The 14,886-nt window shown below is 46.5% G+C and overlaps 2 protein-coding genes across 5 annotated transcripts in view; both read right to left on the bottom strand.

The window, feature by feature from the left end:
- The window catches only part of Spt5 (Transcription elongation factor subunit Spt5), a 55,205-nt gene extending 44,247 nt beyond the window's left edge, over nucleotides 1-10,958 (bottom strand). The window contains exons 1-3 of one of the 3 annotated variants that reach the window (XM_067100869.1): nucleotides 10,792-10,958; nucleotides 5,591-5,663; nucleotides 5,127-5,429 (exon numbers count right to left, since the gene is read on the bottom strand). In XM_067100869.1, the coding sequence (XP_066956970.1) occupies nucleotides 5,127-5,429; nucleotides 5,591-5,662 (375 nt within the window). In that variant the 5' untranslated portion in view covers nucleotide 5,663; nucleotides 10,792-10,958. The other 2 variants (XM_067100098.1, XM_067101563.1) reach the window with 2 other exon arrangements.
- Nucleotides 10,959-12,993: 2,035 nt separating this feature from the next.
- Nucleotides 12,994-14,886, bottom strand: part of LOC136838579 (integrin beta-PS-like) — a 39,795-nt gene continuing 37,902 nt past the window's right edge. For both annotated transcript variants that reach the window (XM_067103814.1, XM_067103906.1), the window contains one exon: nucleotides 12,994-13,540. In XM_067103814.1, coding sequence (XP_066959915.1) covers nucleotides 13,475-13,540 — 66 coding nt within the window. In that variant the 3' untranslated portion in view covers nucleotides 12,994-13,474. The remainder of the gene's footprint in view (nucleotides 13,541-14,886) is intronic.

The raw sequence follows: 14,886 nt of genomic DNA, 5'->3' as shown, positions 1-14,886 counted from the left end.
CAAAAAGCCTCTCACTCGCAGGAGATGGTGGATAACCTCCAGCCGTGTAGACACAGGGACTGCACTGCCTGGTGGTACCACTCTACGTGGGGTTGACACAGCAGGTTGGGCCTTGGGGGGGATCTCTCTCGGCGCCTCGGAATGGAGAGCTAGCAGGTCGGGATACCAAACGGCCTGCGGCCATTTGGGTGCCACCAGAATCATTCTGAGATTCGGAGTGATCATCACTTGGTTGATCACTCGGTGAATCAGACAGAACGGAGAAAAGGCGTAAACGTCGAGGTCGTCCCATGGGTGCTGGAACACGTCCTCTGCAGCGGCCCATGGGTCCGGCACGACCGAGCAGAAGACCTGGAGTTTTCTGTTGTGCCGGGTGGCAAACAGGTCGATGACTAGATGCCCCCACAGGTCGAATAGCCTTTACGTCACTTCAAAGTGAAGGGACCATTCGGTTCCTACCAACAGATTCTGGCGGCTGAGCTTGTCTGCCACAACATTCCTCTTGCCTGTAATGTACCTGGCTGACAGCTCTACCGAGTGCATTGTCAACTGGTGGAGCGGGAGGGACACTAGGCACCCCCTGCTTGTTGATGTTTGCCACTACCATGGTATTGTCGCTCATCAGTACCATGGAGTGTCCCATCACTTGACCCCAGAACTCTTGGAGAGCCAGGAAGGTTGCCTTGAGTTCGAGGATGTTGATGTGAAGGTGCTTGTCGTCTCGATGCCACACTCCCGAAGTCAGCAACTCCTCCAGGTGTGCACTCCATCCCTCGGTCTGAGAACAGCAGCATGTCCGGAGGGGGAGTATGCAGGGATACTCCTATCAAGAGGTTCCTGTCGTCCATCCACCAGCGAAGGTCCTCTCTCACCTCCTCAGAAAGAGGGATGGGGAAGGACTGGGGGTCTCGGGACTGGGACCAATACTCCTTTAGCCTCCACTGTAGGGACCGCAGGTGAAGACGCCCATGAGGTACCAGCTTCTCCAGCGACAACAGGTGACCAATGACGACTTGCCATTGCCGGGCTGGCTGCTCCTCTCATGACAGGAACAGCTGTGTTGCCTGCCTGAACCGCTGATACGAGAATCCGAGGGAAAGATCTTCGCTGCCACCAAGCCTATCAATATGCCCAGGTACTTTATCCTCTGCTTGGGGGTGAGATCTGACTTCTCGAGCTTCACCAAGATCCCAAGATCGCGGCAAAACTCGAGGAGTTGATCCCTGTCTTGTAGCAGCTGTGAGCGGGAGCTCGCCAGGACGAGCCAGTCGTCAAGATACCTCAACAGATGTATCCCGTGCGAGTGGGCCCAAGCTGACACGAGAAAGAAGCCTCTCGTGAATACCTGGGCGCAGTCGAGAGCCCGAAGCAGAGTGCCCTGAATTGGAAGACTGTCTCCCCGAGGATAAAGCGGAGGTACTTGCGAGAGGACGGATGAATGGGTATTTGAAAATACGCATTCTTCAAGTCCACCGTAAGCATGAAGTCGTTCTCCCTGATAGAAGAAAGCACGGATCGCGCTGTTTCCATTGTGAACCGAGTCTGGCAAACAAATCGGTTCAAGGGAGAGAGGTCTATGACTGGTCTCCATCCCCCTGTGGCTTTCTCTACAAGAAAGACATGGCTGTAAAAGCCTGGAGACTGGTCTGACATGACTTCCACAGCACCCTTGCTCAGCATGACTTGCACTTCTTGCAGTAGTGCAGAGTCCTTCAGAGTTCCTTGGACGTATGTGTGGACATGGACCGGAGAGTAGGTGAGGGGAGGTAGAGACTCAAAGGGTAGTAGATATCCCTCCCGAAGGACATCCACTATCCAGGTCTCGGCTCCGTGTCACTGCCATGTTGCCCAATGGCTCGACAGGCACACCCCACCTTCAGCAGCATTTGGGGGGGAACGCTGTCTCCAGCGTTTCCCCTTCTTCTTCCCCTTGCCCCTTTTCCAGATTGGAAAGCGGGCTGAAAGGGGCGGGAAGACCCGCTCTTTCTAGAGGAAGAAGAAGGCTGGGTGTTTCCACGGGACCCCTTCGAAGACTGGGACTTCTTAGGGGCCGAGGAAGTACTAGCCTGACCTGAGGGCCTGGCCGCAGTGAAACGCGAAGACCCGGAGGTCTTGGCCACTGCTTGGTGGACAAGACGGTCGCTATCACTGGCCCGGCGTTTATCCACCGCAGCATCCACCAACTCCCTAGGGAAGAGAGAGGCAGAACCCAGCAACGGTCCATTCCGCAGGGTCACTGCCGACTCGGGCCCCATGGACCTGGAGAAGCGAGAAAGAACAGCGTCCCTTCGCTTCAGGACCAGGTTAGCCTGCAGGTTTGCTGTCTGGGAGATGGCCCTACCTCCATACTGGCATAGTCTCCCGAAGGTGGAGTCCTCCCTGGGTGCGCAAGCGCCTGAGGAAGCAGCCACCTTGAATACTGTGAAGGACCACAGATCGAGCCAGGAGATTGCCTGAGAGGGAGATGCTCTCTGCAGTAAGTTGCTGCTACGTAAGACCCGGATCTAGACGAACCAGGTCTGGGTCTACCTGCTTAGACGGCAATGCCCTCTCCGACAGAGCGTAGAAGCGCTTCTGGCGAGGCAGAGGAGGGGGAAGAAGCTTGTCCTAGCGGTTCGATCTGAGCGAATTGTCTTGGCTAGACACAAGACCATTCACTTGATTGAGGAACCCCTCAGCAAGCGTGACCACAGCAGCCCCACCGAAGCCTTGGGTTCCTTCTTAGGTCCCCAGTAGGATTCGAGGTGCGACAGACGATCCACAGATGAGGCCGTGGTCCCTTCCCTGAGGTCGTTGTGCTGACGAATCAGCACAATAACCTCAGGAAACGTCCTCTGTATCTCGGGGGTGTCCGCATCCTGGGGGAGAGGACCCTCGAGTCCTTCCAGGGTGTGGTCCTCCCAATCTACTCTCCCTGCAGGAGGGAGAACCTCGACAGACCCCATGATCCTTCCTGCACCACGTGGGCGTAAGACCTGGTCGAACTGAGGACCGAGCCAGGCATGTACGCTCCCGAGGTAGAACTCTAGGGAGACAACTCGCCAGAATTCCTCCTGTCCAACTCGCGCCCCCTGGAAGGAGCCCAGGAGGTAGAGGGGACAGGCAAGGAGGATCGGGCACTCCCACTGACCCTGCTGGCAGAACCAACAGGGGCAGCAAGCCGGGAGTGATCACCAACCCGCGGTGGTGGTGGCAGCCCGGGTCGAGGAGAGAGCTTAAACCTGGGCTAAGCAGTCTCCCGAGGAGAGCGGAGCGGCTCGTGAGTCGAGCCGCGTGCTCGTCTCCCCCGAGCCAGGCTGGCCACGCAGACGTGGCCAGGGACTGGGAGGAGTCGAGCGCGCAGCTGGCTGGCGTGAACTTGCGCTGTCCTCTAGACACGCCCCAGTCTTCTTCAAGGCAGTAACCTCTCAGGAAGACTGAGTAGGGGACCTCTTCTCTGCTTCTCCAGGTGTCCAGACTCGAGGAACCGGTGCACCTGCATGCCCGGACTCTTTCTCTCACCCCACGCCCGAGTCCGTACGGAAAGAGGTTTCTCCCGTACCAGACTGGGGTACGTGGGTCTCCTTGGAAACCTGGGTACTTTGAGCGATTTGCAAGTGTCCGACATGGACCCGCTGGCCTTAGAAGCAGGTTTCTTCGGCGCAGCAGGGGGAGTGCAGACTGTGGTCTGCACGCCCTTGGTTCCCGATGCAACTAACCTGGGGGCCAGAGCAGTGGTTCCCTGATCCATGGATCGGGAAGAGCCAGCGAGAGATCCCACTGTCTTTCCTGTGGAAGGAGGCAGTCCCTTAGAGTTCTTGGTGCGAGACCTCTGGGTGGGGAGAGGCAGGCTTCTTCTTCAGCTGCGTAGCCTCAGAAGGAGAAGAGGAAGAAGAGGCAGCAGACGAAGACGAAGGCGACGACACCTTCCGTGATCTCTTCTTTGACTTCTTCTTCGCCATCTTCCTCAGGATCGAGGTCAGGTCCCCAAACCATGCAGGAGCAGCCGAAGACTCAGGAGCAACCAGGGGGACCACAGGTAGCCGAGTGGGTTGTCACTGGAGCGCCAGACAGGTGGGACACCAGGCCCTCCAGTGACGGAACGCCAGGTAGACCCAGGTGTAGCCAGGCAGAAGACAAGTCCAATACCTGGTCCATAGGATCCTCCACCCCAAAACCTGAGGAAACAGTCGGGTCAAAATGGGAAGCCTCCGCTCGCTCTGGGGAAAAATTTCGCCCCCAGAGCGAGGAGAGGCCCCTGAGAGGATGTCCTGATCAACTGTCCCCCCACGCCCTTCCACACCCGATGAAACTAATGAGGAAGGGGAGGGGGAGTCCTCACCCGAGGGAGAGGGAGCAAGTAGGGGAAGTTCGCAGGGAGGGACAAACGATCCCAACACATTAGCCACCACTGGCGTCGTCAGGGGCGTGTTACCCTCAGACGATTCCTTGACGGGCTTCCGACGGTAGCGTCTCCTCCCTTCGAACCTCTTCCATTGCTCGGGAGACCAGGTACAACACTCGCTATAAGGAGCATTGCGTGAACACACACATCCCCTGCAAGTTGGGCAAAGGGCGTGTGGGTCCTTGTTGACGCTAGAACGAAAGGTATTACATCTTTTGCCTCCTACCCCAGGACACACACTCTGGGGATAGGAGGGTTTAGAAGGCTTATTAACATTCATCATTCAAAAAAATAAGGAAAAATCCCACCGAGAAAGCTGAAGGGCAGTTAGGCAGAGAGTGAAAAACAACGTCCGCACTCTACGATGGCCGGAAGCAAATTGGAATGTTTACATCCGGGCAGGCGGTACTCCCATCTCACGGACGGTAGTTAACTGCCTAACGACCTTGTTCAAAAGTTCAACAGCCGTTTCCAGCCTATGCTGAAAGTAATTCCTGATGTAAAGGACCAACGGTTTGTATATCGTGTCGGAACAAATGCATGAGCTGAGGTTGAGTAAGCATTAGTCACTTTGTTGCCAGCACAGCCTTAAAGTCTGATAATCTGGTATCTCTAACTACATTTATTCTTCCAAAAAATTTTTGCAATTACCCACATGGTAGTACAGTATAGTAAGCACTCAGTTATCAGTGCCATAGTGCTATTCCATGGACTATGTGAACTCAAAACATATGTCACTCACAGAATTTGCAAGGTCTTCTCCATCAGCTGGTTCTTCATCACCACTGACTTCTTCCTCTCCACTTCTAGCTTCCATTGCTTCATCTGACCTTACAGATCGGCTCCTGCTTCTGCTTCTACTTCGGCTTCTACTACGGCTCCTACTTCTGCTCTGGCTGCGGCTCCTACTCCTACTTCTGCTACGGCTTCCAGAACGGCTTCTGCTGCGACTTCTGCTACCACTTGCACTCCGGCTTCTACTCCTGCTGGGAGAACCGCGTCTACTGCCACTGCCACTACGACTACGGCTACGTCGTGTCTCTCCCTGTTGTATGGATAAAAAATGGAAAAATTTCAAACTAAAATAAATTGTCAAATCCTTTACCAGAAAGATTTCCACATGGTATTAACACTTGTATTCTTGCAAGAATGAGCATTGCACTATTAACACATAATGAAGGATTTAAAACTCTGGAATAAACTTACTTCACTATCACTCCCTCCACCGGATTTCTCCACCTCGGAGTCCGAGTGAAAACTTGCATCACTGTCTGACATCCTGAAGAAAACAAAAAATTTTATATAAATAATGCACATACAGTATTCCATGCAAAAATTATATTATATATAAAATTACCAAAATAAAACCAACAATAACCTAACAGAACTACCATTAGATTGAGATCAACACAGAAGCATCAATGGCCAAAATCTCTCTCATCTTAACTGACAGCAAATGAGGGTTTATGGTATTTTTCTGATAACGAGCTATTTTAATCCCAACCTTAGATTGCAATGTGATTGTTCAACTTTCAGTTCTAATTCAAATCAATTTCAAATAGAACTTTTATCCCCTATTATAGGCATCAAGTCTAAACCTAACTGAAAGTAAATGTTTAAATCTAACCTCAGCCAACCTGGAAAGTTGAGAAGCACCTCATATTATCTTTGCTAATGGCACCCTCGGCTACCTTTCACTAATTAACATTCTGTATATCTAAATAAAGGAATACTGTGATTCTCTAAGAATTGAGAAGGTTCCTCTGTACTCAGAGGAAAGCTCATGTCATAATACCATGATTCCCTCAGAGGGAGGGGGGGCTGCTGGGAAAAAATTCTAGGAAAAATGCAAAAGAGACTGGTTTTCCATTGAAATGCTTCTAGCGTTAACCTCAAGGGAATGAACAATCATTTCCTCAAGTCCCATTCGGGAGTCAGAACAGAGAAAGGCACAAGTACTAGACACAGGCACTACCAGATCAGGCAACAGGCATCAAACCTGTGAAAGACTCATTTGGCATTGGGAATGTGCTGGATGGGGTGCATGCTACAATCCGTCTGTAACCGGCACTGATACGTGTAGCACCTAAGCCACACCGGAAAGGGATTGCTACACCATGCATGGTACCTAACAGGCCTAGCCAGGCTGGTTTATACAATTAGTCTTATGGGCCTAACCTAACACTTCATAGCAACTGCTACAATACTCTTCATTTAATAAAAAAAATGCAGGTAGTTTGCCAAGCTCGTCTAACTCTATGTTTCTGACACTGTCAAATGCAGATGAATCGAGCTGGTCTCTCTCTCAAGGCCTCAGTAGGTTAGTCTAATCTACTGTAGATCAATCCTAGACTAGACTAATTTCATTTTGTGAATTAGCCCACCCTTAAGGTTATATGATGTAACAGCATCTCACCAAATACATGATTCATATTTACCTTGTGCTTTAGGTGTTTTAAACAATATTGTTTATTTAAATCAATAGTTTTTAAGTGCTACAACTGTCTGACCACCTTAACTGTTGCCCATTCTGTCTACAGATTGTGGTAAAATTTTGAAAGCTGACACAGCAGTGTTTTATTGCAAAAGGATTATTTTTCCAACAGTTTATGAGTGTTTTTTCCGAAGAATTATTTTTTGCAATAGTTTTGTTGGCATTTCAAACAATTCTGGTCTATTTTATTCGTAAACTACTACTGCAGTTTGCAATTCCCTTCCTATTCCCCTAAAATTCAACAAACCAGGCCTTGGTTTCCTTTAAAAATTCACAAAAATAATTACTAAAATCATGGAAATACACCAGATGAACTATCTTTCTACAGGGATACATCCTAACCTACCCTAGGTCACTGGGTTTTGACCAGACAGCAACCCAACCTAACCTAACTTGCTCTAGAGAGAATACATCCAAGCAACCAATACTTCACTTAGCCTAGTAACATTTTGCAAGAGTATATACTGATATTAAAACAACCTTTCTTAAATATTCTTGCAAAATCTCTTTCACTACCAATTAATAGTTAGCGATGTTTACAAATAATTTAAGTCAGACTGTTATTGACATAAAAACAACCCTTCTTAAATATCCTTGAAACCTCTTCCATTACCAATCAATAATTAGCAATGTTTGTTAATAATTTAACTCAAGATTGTTACTGGCCTCTGTCTTGTACAATGAAAACAAAGTTATGCCCCTTCAATTCTGATGATTAAGGGCAATGGCCTAGGACAAAAGGCTGACGGTAAACTACAGCATAAGCTTAATACCATGAGTCTTTTGTCCTAGGTCAAACACGAATTAGATACGAGTTAAGACACAAATTGGGATAGGACTAGGTAAAACTGAAGCCTACCACTGTGGTCTGGTTCCTGCCAGTTGCTGATCGGAATATTTACCACCTTTTATTTATGCTTCTAATCATGTAAATGTCTTTTGGTTATGATATTTACCGTCTGCTTGTTTTTACGCTAATCCCCATGGGACTGGTACTAAGCATGGAGCCCATCTTACATGTAAACTGGTAGTTACTGAACCAGAGGAACACAGTAGTAGTCTTCAGTTTTACTGTCAGGGGGAATGCAGAACGAAGGGAACAAGTTCTGCAGATGAAAATATACCTAACTTTTCCTGGAATGCCATGTCCTGACCTAATGAGACCTTACCATACTAAAGTCACTTAGGAAGCCGTGCCCTGACCTGGCCGAGAAGGCTTCGCCCTCCCCTAGTGGAGCATGCTCCTGTCATTCTGCCAACTACCCAGGGCCAGTGTAGAACGATAAGAACAGGTTCCAAGACAAAAACAAACATAACCTTTCCTAGAATGTCAGGTCCTGACCTAACCAGACCTTGCCTTCCTAACCTCACTTAGGGCACCAAGCCCTGACCTGGCTGGGGAAGCTTCGCCCCACCCTGGATCCCACCCCCCCAAAAGTAACATTAAACATCAGAGACAATCGATTAAGCTTCCATTCACTGATCAGAATAATTACCTCCTTTCATTTATGCTTTTGATCATATTTATCTTGTGTTTAGGTTTACAATATTTACCATCTCTTGCTTGTGTTTTTATGCTCATCCCCAAGGGGCTGGTACAAAACAAGGTGCCCGTCTTGCACGTAAACTGGTGGTAACTGAACCAGAGGGATGCAGTAATAGTTTTCAGTTTTACTGCCGAGGTGAGTGTAGAATGACGGGAACAAGTTACTCAAATGAAAACAAACCTAACCTTTTCTAGAATGCCATTTCCTGACCTAACCAGACCTTACCTTCCTAACATCACTTAGGGCGCTGTGCCCTGACTCGGCCAGGAAGGCTTCGTCCTCCCCTGGACGTCCCCTCAGTACTATTGGAGCATGCTCCCGTTGTTCTGCAAACTACCCACCAGACCTTACCTTCCTAACCACATACCCTGATCTGGCCAAGAAGGCTTCGCCCCTCCTGGAACCCCCAAGCAGCATTGGAGCCTGATCCCAACATTCTGCAAACTACTCATGATTTACACAGCCTAGGGCTAGGAGCGAATTCATTGTGGGGAGACAGGGGTAGGCTTGAGAAATCCTGACCTTTCCCAGAATGCCATGTTCTAACCTAACTAGAACTTGCCTTCCTACCCTAACTTTGGGCTCTGGATAAAACTTCACGATAGCTGCGCGGCCTGGTTCCCGCCAGTCGCCAACCGGGACAGGTTCCGGTTTTTTGGGGGTCGAGGGGGAGCAAAGCCTCCCCCGGGCAGGTCAGGGCACACTGCCCTAAGCTAGGTTAGGTAGGTAAGACCTGGTTAGGTCTGGCAGGAATCAGGCCGCACAACTATTGTAAAGTTTGGGTAGTTTACAGTTTAGGTACCCAGGCCATGTAACACCTTCTGCCCGGGCTACAATAACTCCGCCAAGGTAAGTAGTTCCGCAACCCAACCCTGCTCGCGACTCCACGACCCGCGTGCCCCAGTCTCTTGCCAGTTTGCCAAGATGTCGTCCATCTAGTCTGCGCATCCCTCCCACATGCAATTTGCCGCCGCAAGCCCGGTGACTATCCTAGACTTAGCAGTGCTGTGCAATGACGAACGCTCTTTACGCTTTACTCGCTGAAACCCAACAATCCTGAGACGTCGCCGTACAAATGGATTCGCCAATTACACCGTCCCTGTTCCGCTTGTTCCAGCCGTCCAAATCACGCCAAAACCAGCCGTCCCAGCCCAAAAGCGAAGAAGAATCGAGCCGCTGTCCGATTTTTCCAATGATTCCGACTTCTACTAAGGTAAGTGCGGTTTCTTATCAATTTCTGGTTACACATTTTAGTGGCTTCCTGGGGGGGGTCAGGGGGGGCAAAGCTCCCCTGGCCAGGTCAGGGCATGCCATCTTGTTTAAGGTTAGGTCGGTTCGTTCTGGTTAGGTCACGACCTTGCATTTTGGACGAATTGTGTTAGCTGGCTTTACTGGGGGGGGGGTGTCCAGGAGGGGCGAAGCCCTCCCGGCCAGGTTAGGGTACGCTGTCCTGTGTTAGGTTAGGTTATGTTACTTCTGGTTAGGTCAGGGCCTGGTGCTATGGGAAAGGTTAGGTCTGTCCGTTAAGAAAATGCTGGTACCCATTAGCTTCCGAAACGCCACCATCTCGTTTGTATTCATCCACCAGTTTCCTAGTCGGAACCTGCTGCCATCTGGTGGTGGGTCCCAACTAGAAAACTGGCAAACGACAGCCTTGCCGACCAAAACTGTAGGCGCTCCTAAAGTTTTACTGGGCACCCTGACCTGGCCGAGGGGGTTCACTTTCCCTTGCCCCCCCCCGCCCCCCCCACCGTCAAGATAACACTGAATATCCCTGTCTCCCTACTAGGCTATGCATACTACCCTAGGCCTATAGCCTACGCCTCCCGTTGGTCAAGATAACCTCAGCTACTCAGCCTAGGTCGTGCAAGTCCCTTCAAGTGAACAGCCTCAAATTCTGGTGTAGCTGAATATGCTATACAACCAGCCTATTCTACTACACCAGAATTGAAAAACTTTCAAAACCAGTTCTGAAAAGCTAAAAACTCACATTATACATTAAGTTGTGATAACTCGTCCAACTGTGGTCAAGTGCCGATACAATAATGTAGGCCTCCCCTTCGATGTTTAGGCAACCCCGGTGGGGTTAGGCTATCTAGGATAGGCTACAATGCCATCGCCTCTAATTAACGTTAATCTTACCTACTTGCAAGAGATAACAATAAATTTACGTCAACTGCGACACCCTCACTGTGTGCTAGATAGTCATATATTGTATTTACTCTAGCTTAGCTTGAACTCTTCCTCTGCATACGTATGCTAGAAAGCTACAACAATAACATAAGGAAAGTCTTACATATTTATCTGCTAACTACTCCCGTAACACGCGGATTTGAATACCAAAAATGCACAGAACGATTCAGCACCTTATTTAGTTTAATCCGGACACTCCAGAAATACTAATTCCTCGTTCCACTAGGATGTTCAGTCATAAATTACAGGAGCCACACCAATATTCTTGTACTCATTTCCAAGATGGCTGAGCAACTGTTGTGATTTGTCGCGGCCATGTTTGTTTCCGAATGGTTCTGGCTTGGCTTTATTCCAGATAACAAAGAATATTATCAAAATTCAAATGAATCCGTTATATGGTTAAATAAAATAATCCTGAAAGAAAATTCGTATTAAATGTAATAAAAATCAACTTTTTAATATAAATAATCACGTTAACTCGCTGTTAAATCGCAATCCGGTTTCCATGAAGTTTAAAAATCTCATGTTACCTATTGCTGTAGTCACGATTTTTTTTTTTTTTGCCAGCGTTTTGAGTACCGTCTTTGTGTAGAAGCTCGAAATGATGACTCAAAGTCACTTTGATGTCTCTCTGCAGCAGGGGTTGCAGGATGCTTCTTGAGTAAGAGTCAGGTCAGTCAACAACTTCATGACATCTCTAAAGTTATTTGATGTTGTTAATCTTTGATTTACATTTAATATTTTATGGCGTATTGCTGCTTTTTTATGGACAGCCATTCCGATCAGCAATTTATAAAAGATGAAAAAGAAATGAAGACATACGCTATGGTGCGATCTTGAATTTCCTTGAATTTTCCATATTTTATCATATGCATTTATACATTATATTAAATTCTACTTCCAGGCCTCTTCTGACTCTATTGGCATAGCCTCATGGGGTTATGTGGCATATGTGCTGAACTGGTGTAAAGTGGTGCAATAAGCTACGCATACAATCTCTCTCCCTCTCTTTTAAAAACCAAACTGGCCTTCATTACATTTCGTAAGAACATGATACATCGTATTTACTAGGCTGGATGTTTTCTTGTTTTTTGTTGTGGGGGAGGGGGGTGTTGGGACGGGCAGGGGCAATTGTCAAACTTTACAGTACAGTATGTGGCTGCTATCAGTTTCCGAATCGATATAGTTACCGCTCAGTTCCTAATAGAGTTTTCGCTGCATGGTACGACATTTACGTTTTCTGTTACAACACTTTTTCGTGTCAGTGCGTCTCGGATGGAACTGAGAGTTTTATCTCGCCTATAACTATAGACGTATATGCTGGTATTTTTAGTTTGTAGTGGTCCATGGGTCAGGAATCCACTATGTGTTATTTTGTCGTTAACGCATTCGTTGTAGTAAAAATATGTTTAAAATTCTGTTTTATTACTTTCTGGTGGTCATAGTTGAAAGTAATCCAATTGTTTCCCAACGGTCGTTGCTTCCTATAGTGTTTGGAGTAAGAAGACCAGTTTATTAACATTTTAGTTACATTGAATGGTCAGTGGCGTTCTTGAGGTTGGGGGGGTGGGCGGGGGCGCTGTTTGAAATCGCCCCCCGGGCCCCATAGTGAGGGGGCCCCAAAATGCGAAATTTAACCATTGCTACTATGACAGGACAAGCTAAATTTCTGAAAGTTGCATTTACAAGTGCCTTTAAAATGATCCTACAATTGCTCATATTCTAAAAAAAATTCCACCCGAACCCGGCCCCCCCCCCCGGCTGCTTTGGCTCGCTTCGCTCGCCTCCCACCCCATATGAGGGGCCCCAAATGGGAATGTGGCTCCCGGACCCCAAAATGTCTAGGAATGCCCCTGTGAATGGTATTCGCAAGGTCCTGTTTTCGGTCTCGGCCTGTCCCTAGGGTACCAGGGTCAGATGGAAGTCAATGAAGGGCCAGTATCATTCGATGGTAGGCTATGGGATCAGCTTTGATATTGAATTTCATTCCACTGAATGTTGACACATAACATGGAATTAAAGACGAAATGAAAACTGAATATTGTTGAAGTCATTGTCATGCTACCTATTGTATCTGGTATGAACATCGTATATAAACTATAGAACATAAATGCTACTGAAATTTATGACTTTGATGTAAATAACATAGGGTGATTGTCTCTCTTTCACTAAACAATGTATGCGTGGGTATTATGCCAATTTTATGCAAGTTGCAAGATATACAGTTTTTTGGAAACTTGAGAATTTTTTACTTGACAAGGATTGACAAGGTTCTTAGACGACTTGGATGAAAGTGAGATTTCTTGACATAGATAACATTTCACTATAAAAATTTGTTTCATATATACTGTAGGGTTGAATTTTAAAAAACAAACTATGTTATAAGAAACTTTATTTATTGATGTTTATGAAATGTTCAATTTTACATATGCTTTGGCTAAGCTATGATGAATATTTTTATGGATTTTTACTCTTATAACATTACCTCAGGAACTGTATTATGTACACATACATAATAATACAGAACTCGAGTCTGAGAAGTGTACCAACTTCTGCAGTCAATGTAATAATAAGTCCATTCCATTTACATAAATACACTTACACAAACACACAGACTTTTTCTCTGTGGTGAGCAGAAGACGAAGGCAAAATGTCTTTGGGCTGTTTCCTTCTTGTTAGAAGACTTGGTGATAATCTCAACTGGGGTTTAGATTAAGCGTGCTTACGCAAGCACGGGCTGTTGCCCTAAAGCAAAGTAAGTGAAGTAAGGTGTGAAAAGGAATAGCAGGCTTGGTGTGGACCTCCAGACTCTGTACAACCAGCAGACACGATCCCAATAGAAAAAGAAGCTATTTCCTAAGTTTCCTTGGAAAACACAGGGTTCTGGACAGTCTGGAGAGGGTCTCTGTACAGTATGTTGTCCTGGAAAAGAGAGTTATCAAGTTAGTTAATCCCTATTATTCAATATATTCACTAGGATATTTATGGCACTATTTGCGAGCCACACAAAATGATCAGCTGTAAAAGTTTGAAAAAAATATTATTGTGTGCTTTTCGTGAGTCGTATCTAGACAGACTGTGAAGTTGGACGGTTATGTGACTATTTAAATTAAGACAGGTTGACTCTATAACATTACAAAGCCCTCCCACCTTTACAAAGTAAATTAATGTAAGGTATGTCCTGGAAGTATATTTGTTGTTTGGTAAATAGGCTCTATGATTAACTTACAACAGAAATCCTTTGGCTTCTTTTGGAAAGAGTATTTCTACATTTAATGCAACTTTTCAGCATCAGATTGCTTTGTAGATCAAGCTGGTTTTATGCCAGCTTGAGGTCTTAATCTTATTAGCAGTCACGGAAGTGATCACTTGAATAACGAAGCAAATCCCGATCCTCATTGAACCTGTATTACTTTTAGTGTTTCTTAGACGAGATGTCATTATCAGACTTATCTTTGATCTTGAAAGTATAAAAGTGACTCGTTATTTACTGAGGAGAATATTACATGAGCATTCAATAAATGATCTGGCCTGTAAGAGCTATATATGGTTAAGCATTAACGCACAACAAAGTAAACCTACTGGTATCTAAGTAGTATATCATTCATTTTAAATTAGGAGCTAGAATGTATCTGAGGTTTTTGCAGAGTTCCACTGTTTCTGATCTCACATCTTTCTGATGACCAAAATCGATATTCAGTCTACAACATTTATAACAAGTCATCCCATAGCAAATTCCCCCTCTACCATTCAGCCGCTCTTTATTCAAGGTGCAATTCCTCTCTCATTAATATTCATTTGTAGTCTTTTAGTTAGAGCAGTCTTTTCGTTGTGAGTGGTCTGTACGGACAAATGAGTTCTTCATTGAAGGGGTGGGTAGAGCTCTCGGCTAGCACGCTGTTGGCCCAGCGTTCGACTCTCCGACCGGCCAATGAAGAATTAGAGGAATTTATTTCTGGTGATAGAAATTCATCTCTCGTCATAATGTGGTTCGGATTCCACAATAAGCTGTAGGTCCCGTTGCTAGGTAACCAGTAGGTTCTTAGCCACGTAAAATAAATCTAATCCTTCGGGCCAGCCCTAAGAGAGCTGTAAATCAGCTCAGTGGTCTGGTTAAACTAAGATCTACTTAACTTGTAAGGACAAATGTATTCATTTTTCGCTACATTTTCAAGGTCATTATGCTGCTATTTTAGTGCTACCCAGCGGTTTTGGTATAAACCATCATATAACAATTTTGGTGTGGTCCTTTTATTCAAATTCCCGAA

This window comes from Macrobrachium rosenbergii, chromosome 1 (assembly GCF_040412425.1).
Source record: "Macrobrachium rosenbergii isolate ZJJX-2024 chromosome 1, ASM4041242v1, whole genome shotgun sequence".
Classification (NCBI taxonomy): domain Eukaryota; kingdom Metazoa; phylum Arthropoda; class Malacostraca; order Decapoda; family Palaemonidae; genus Macrobrachium; species Macrobrachium rosenbergii.
Note: the sequence above shows the minus strand (reverse complement) of the source record. Positions and strands in the feature narration are given on the sequence as shown.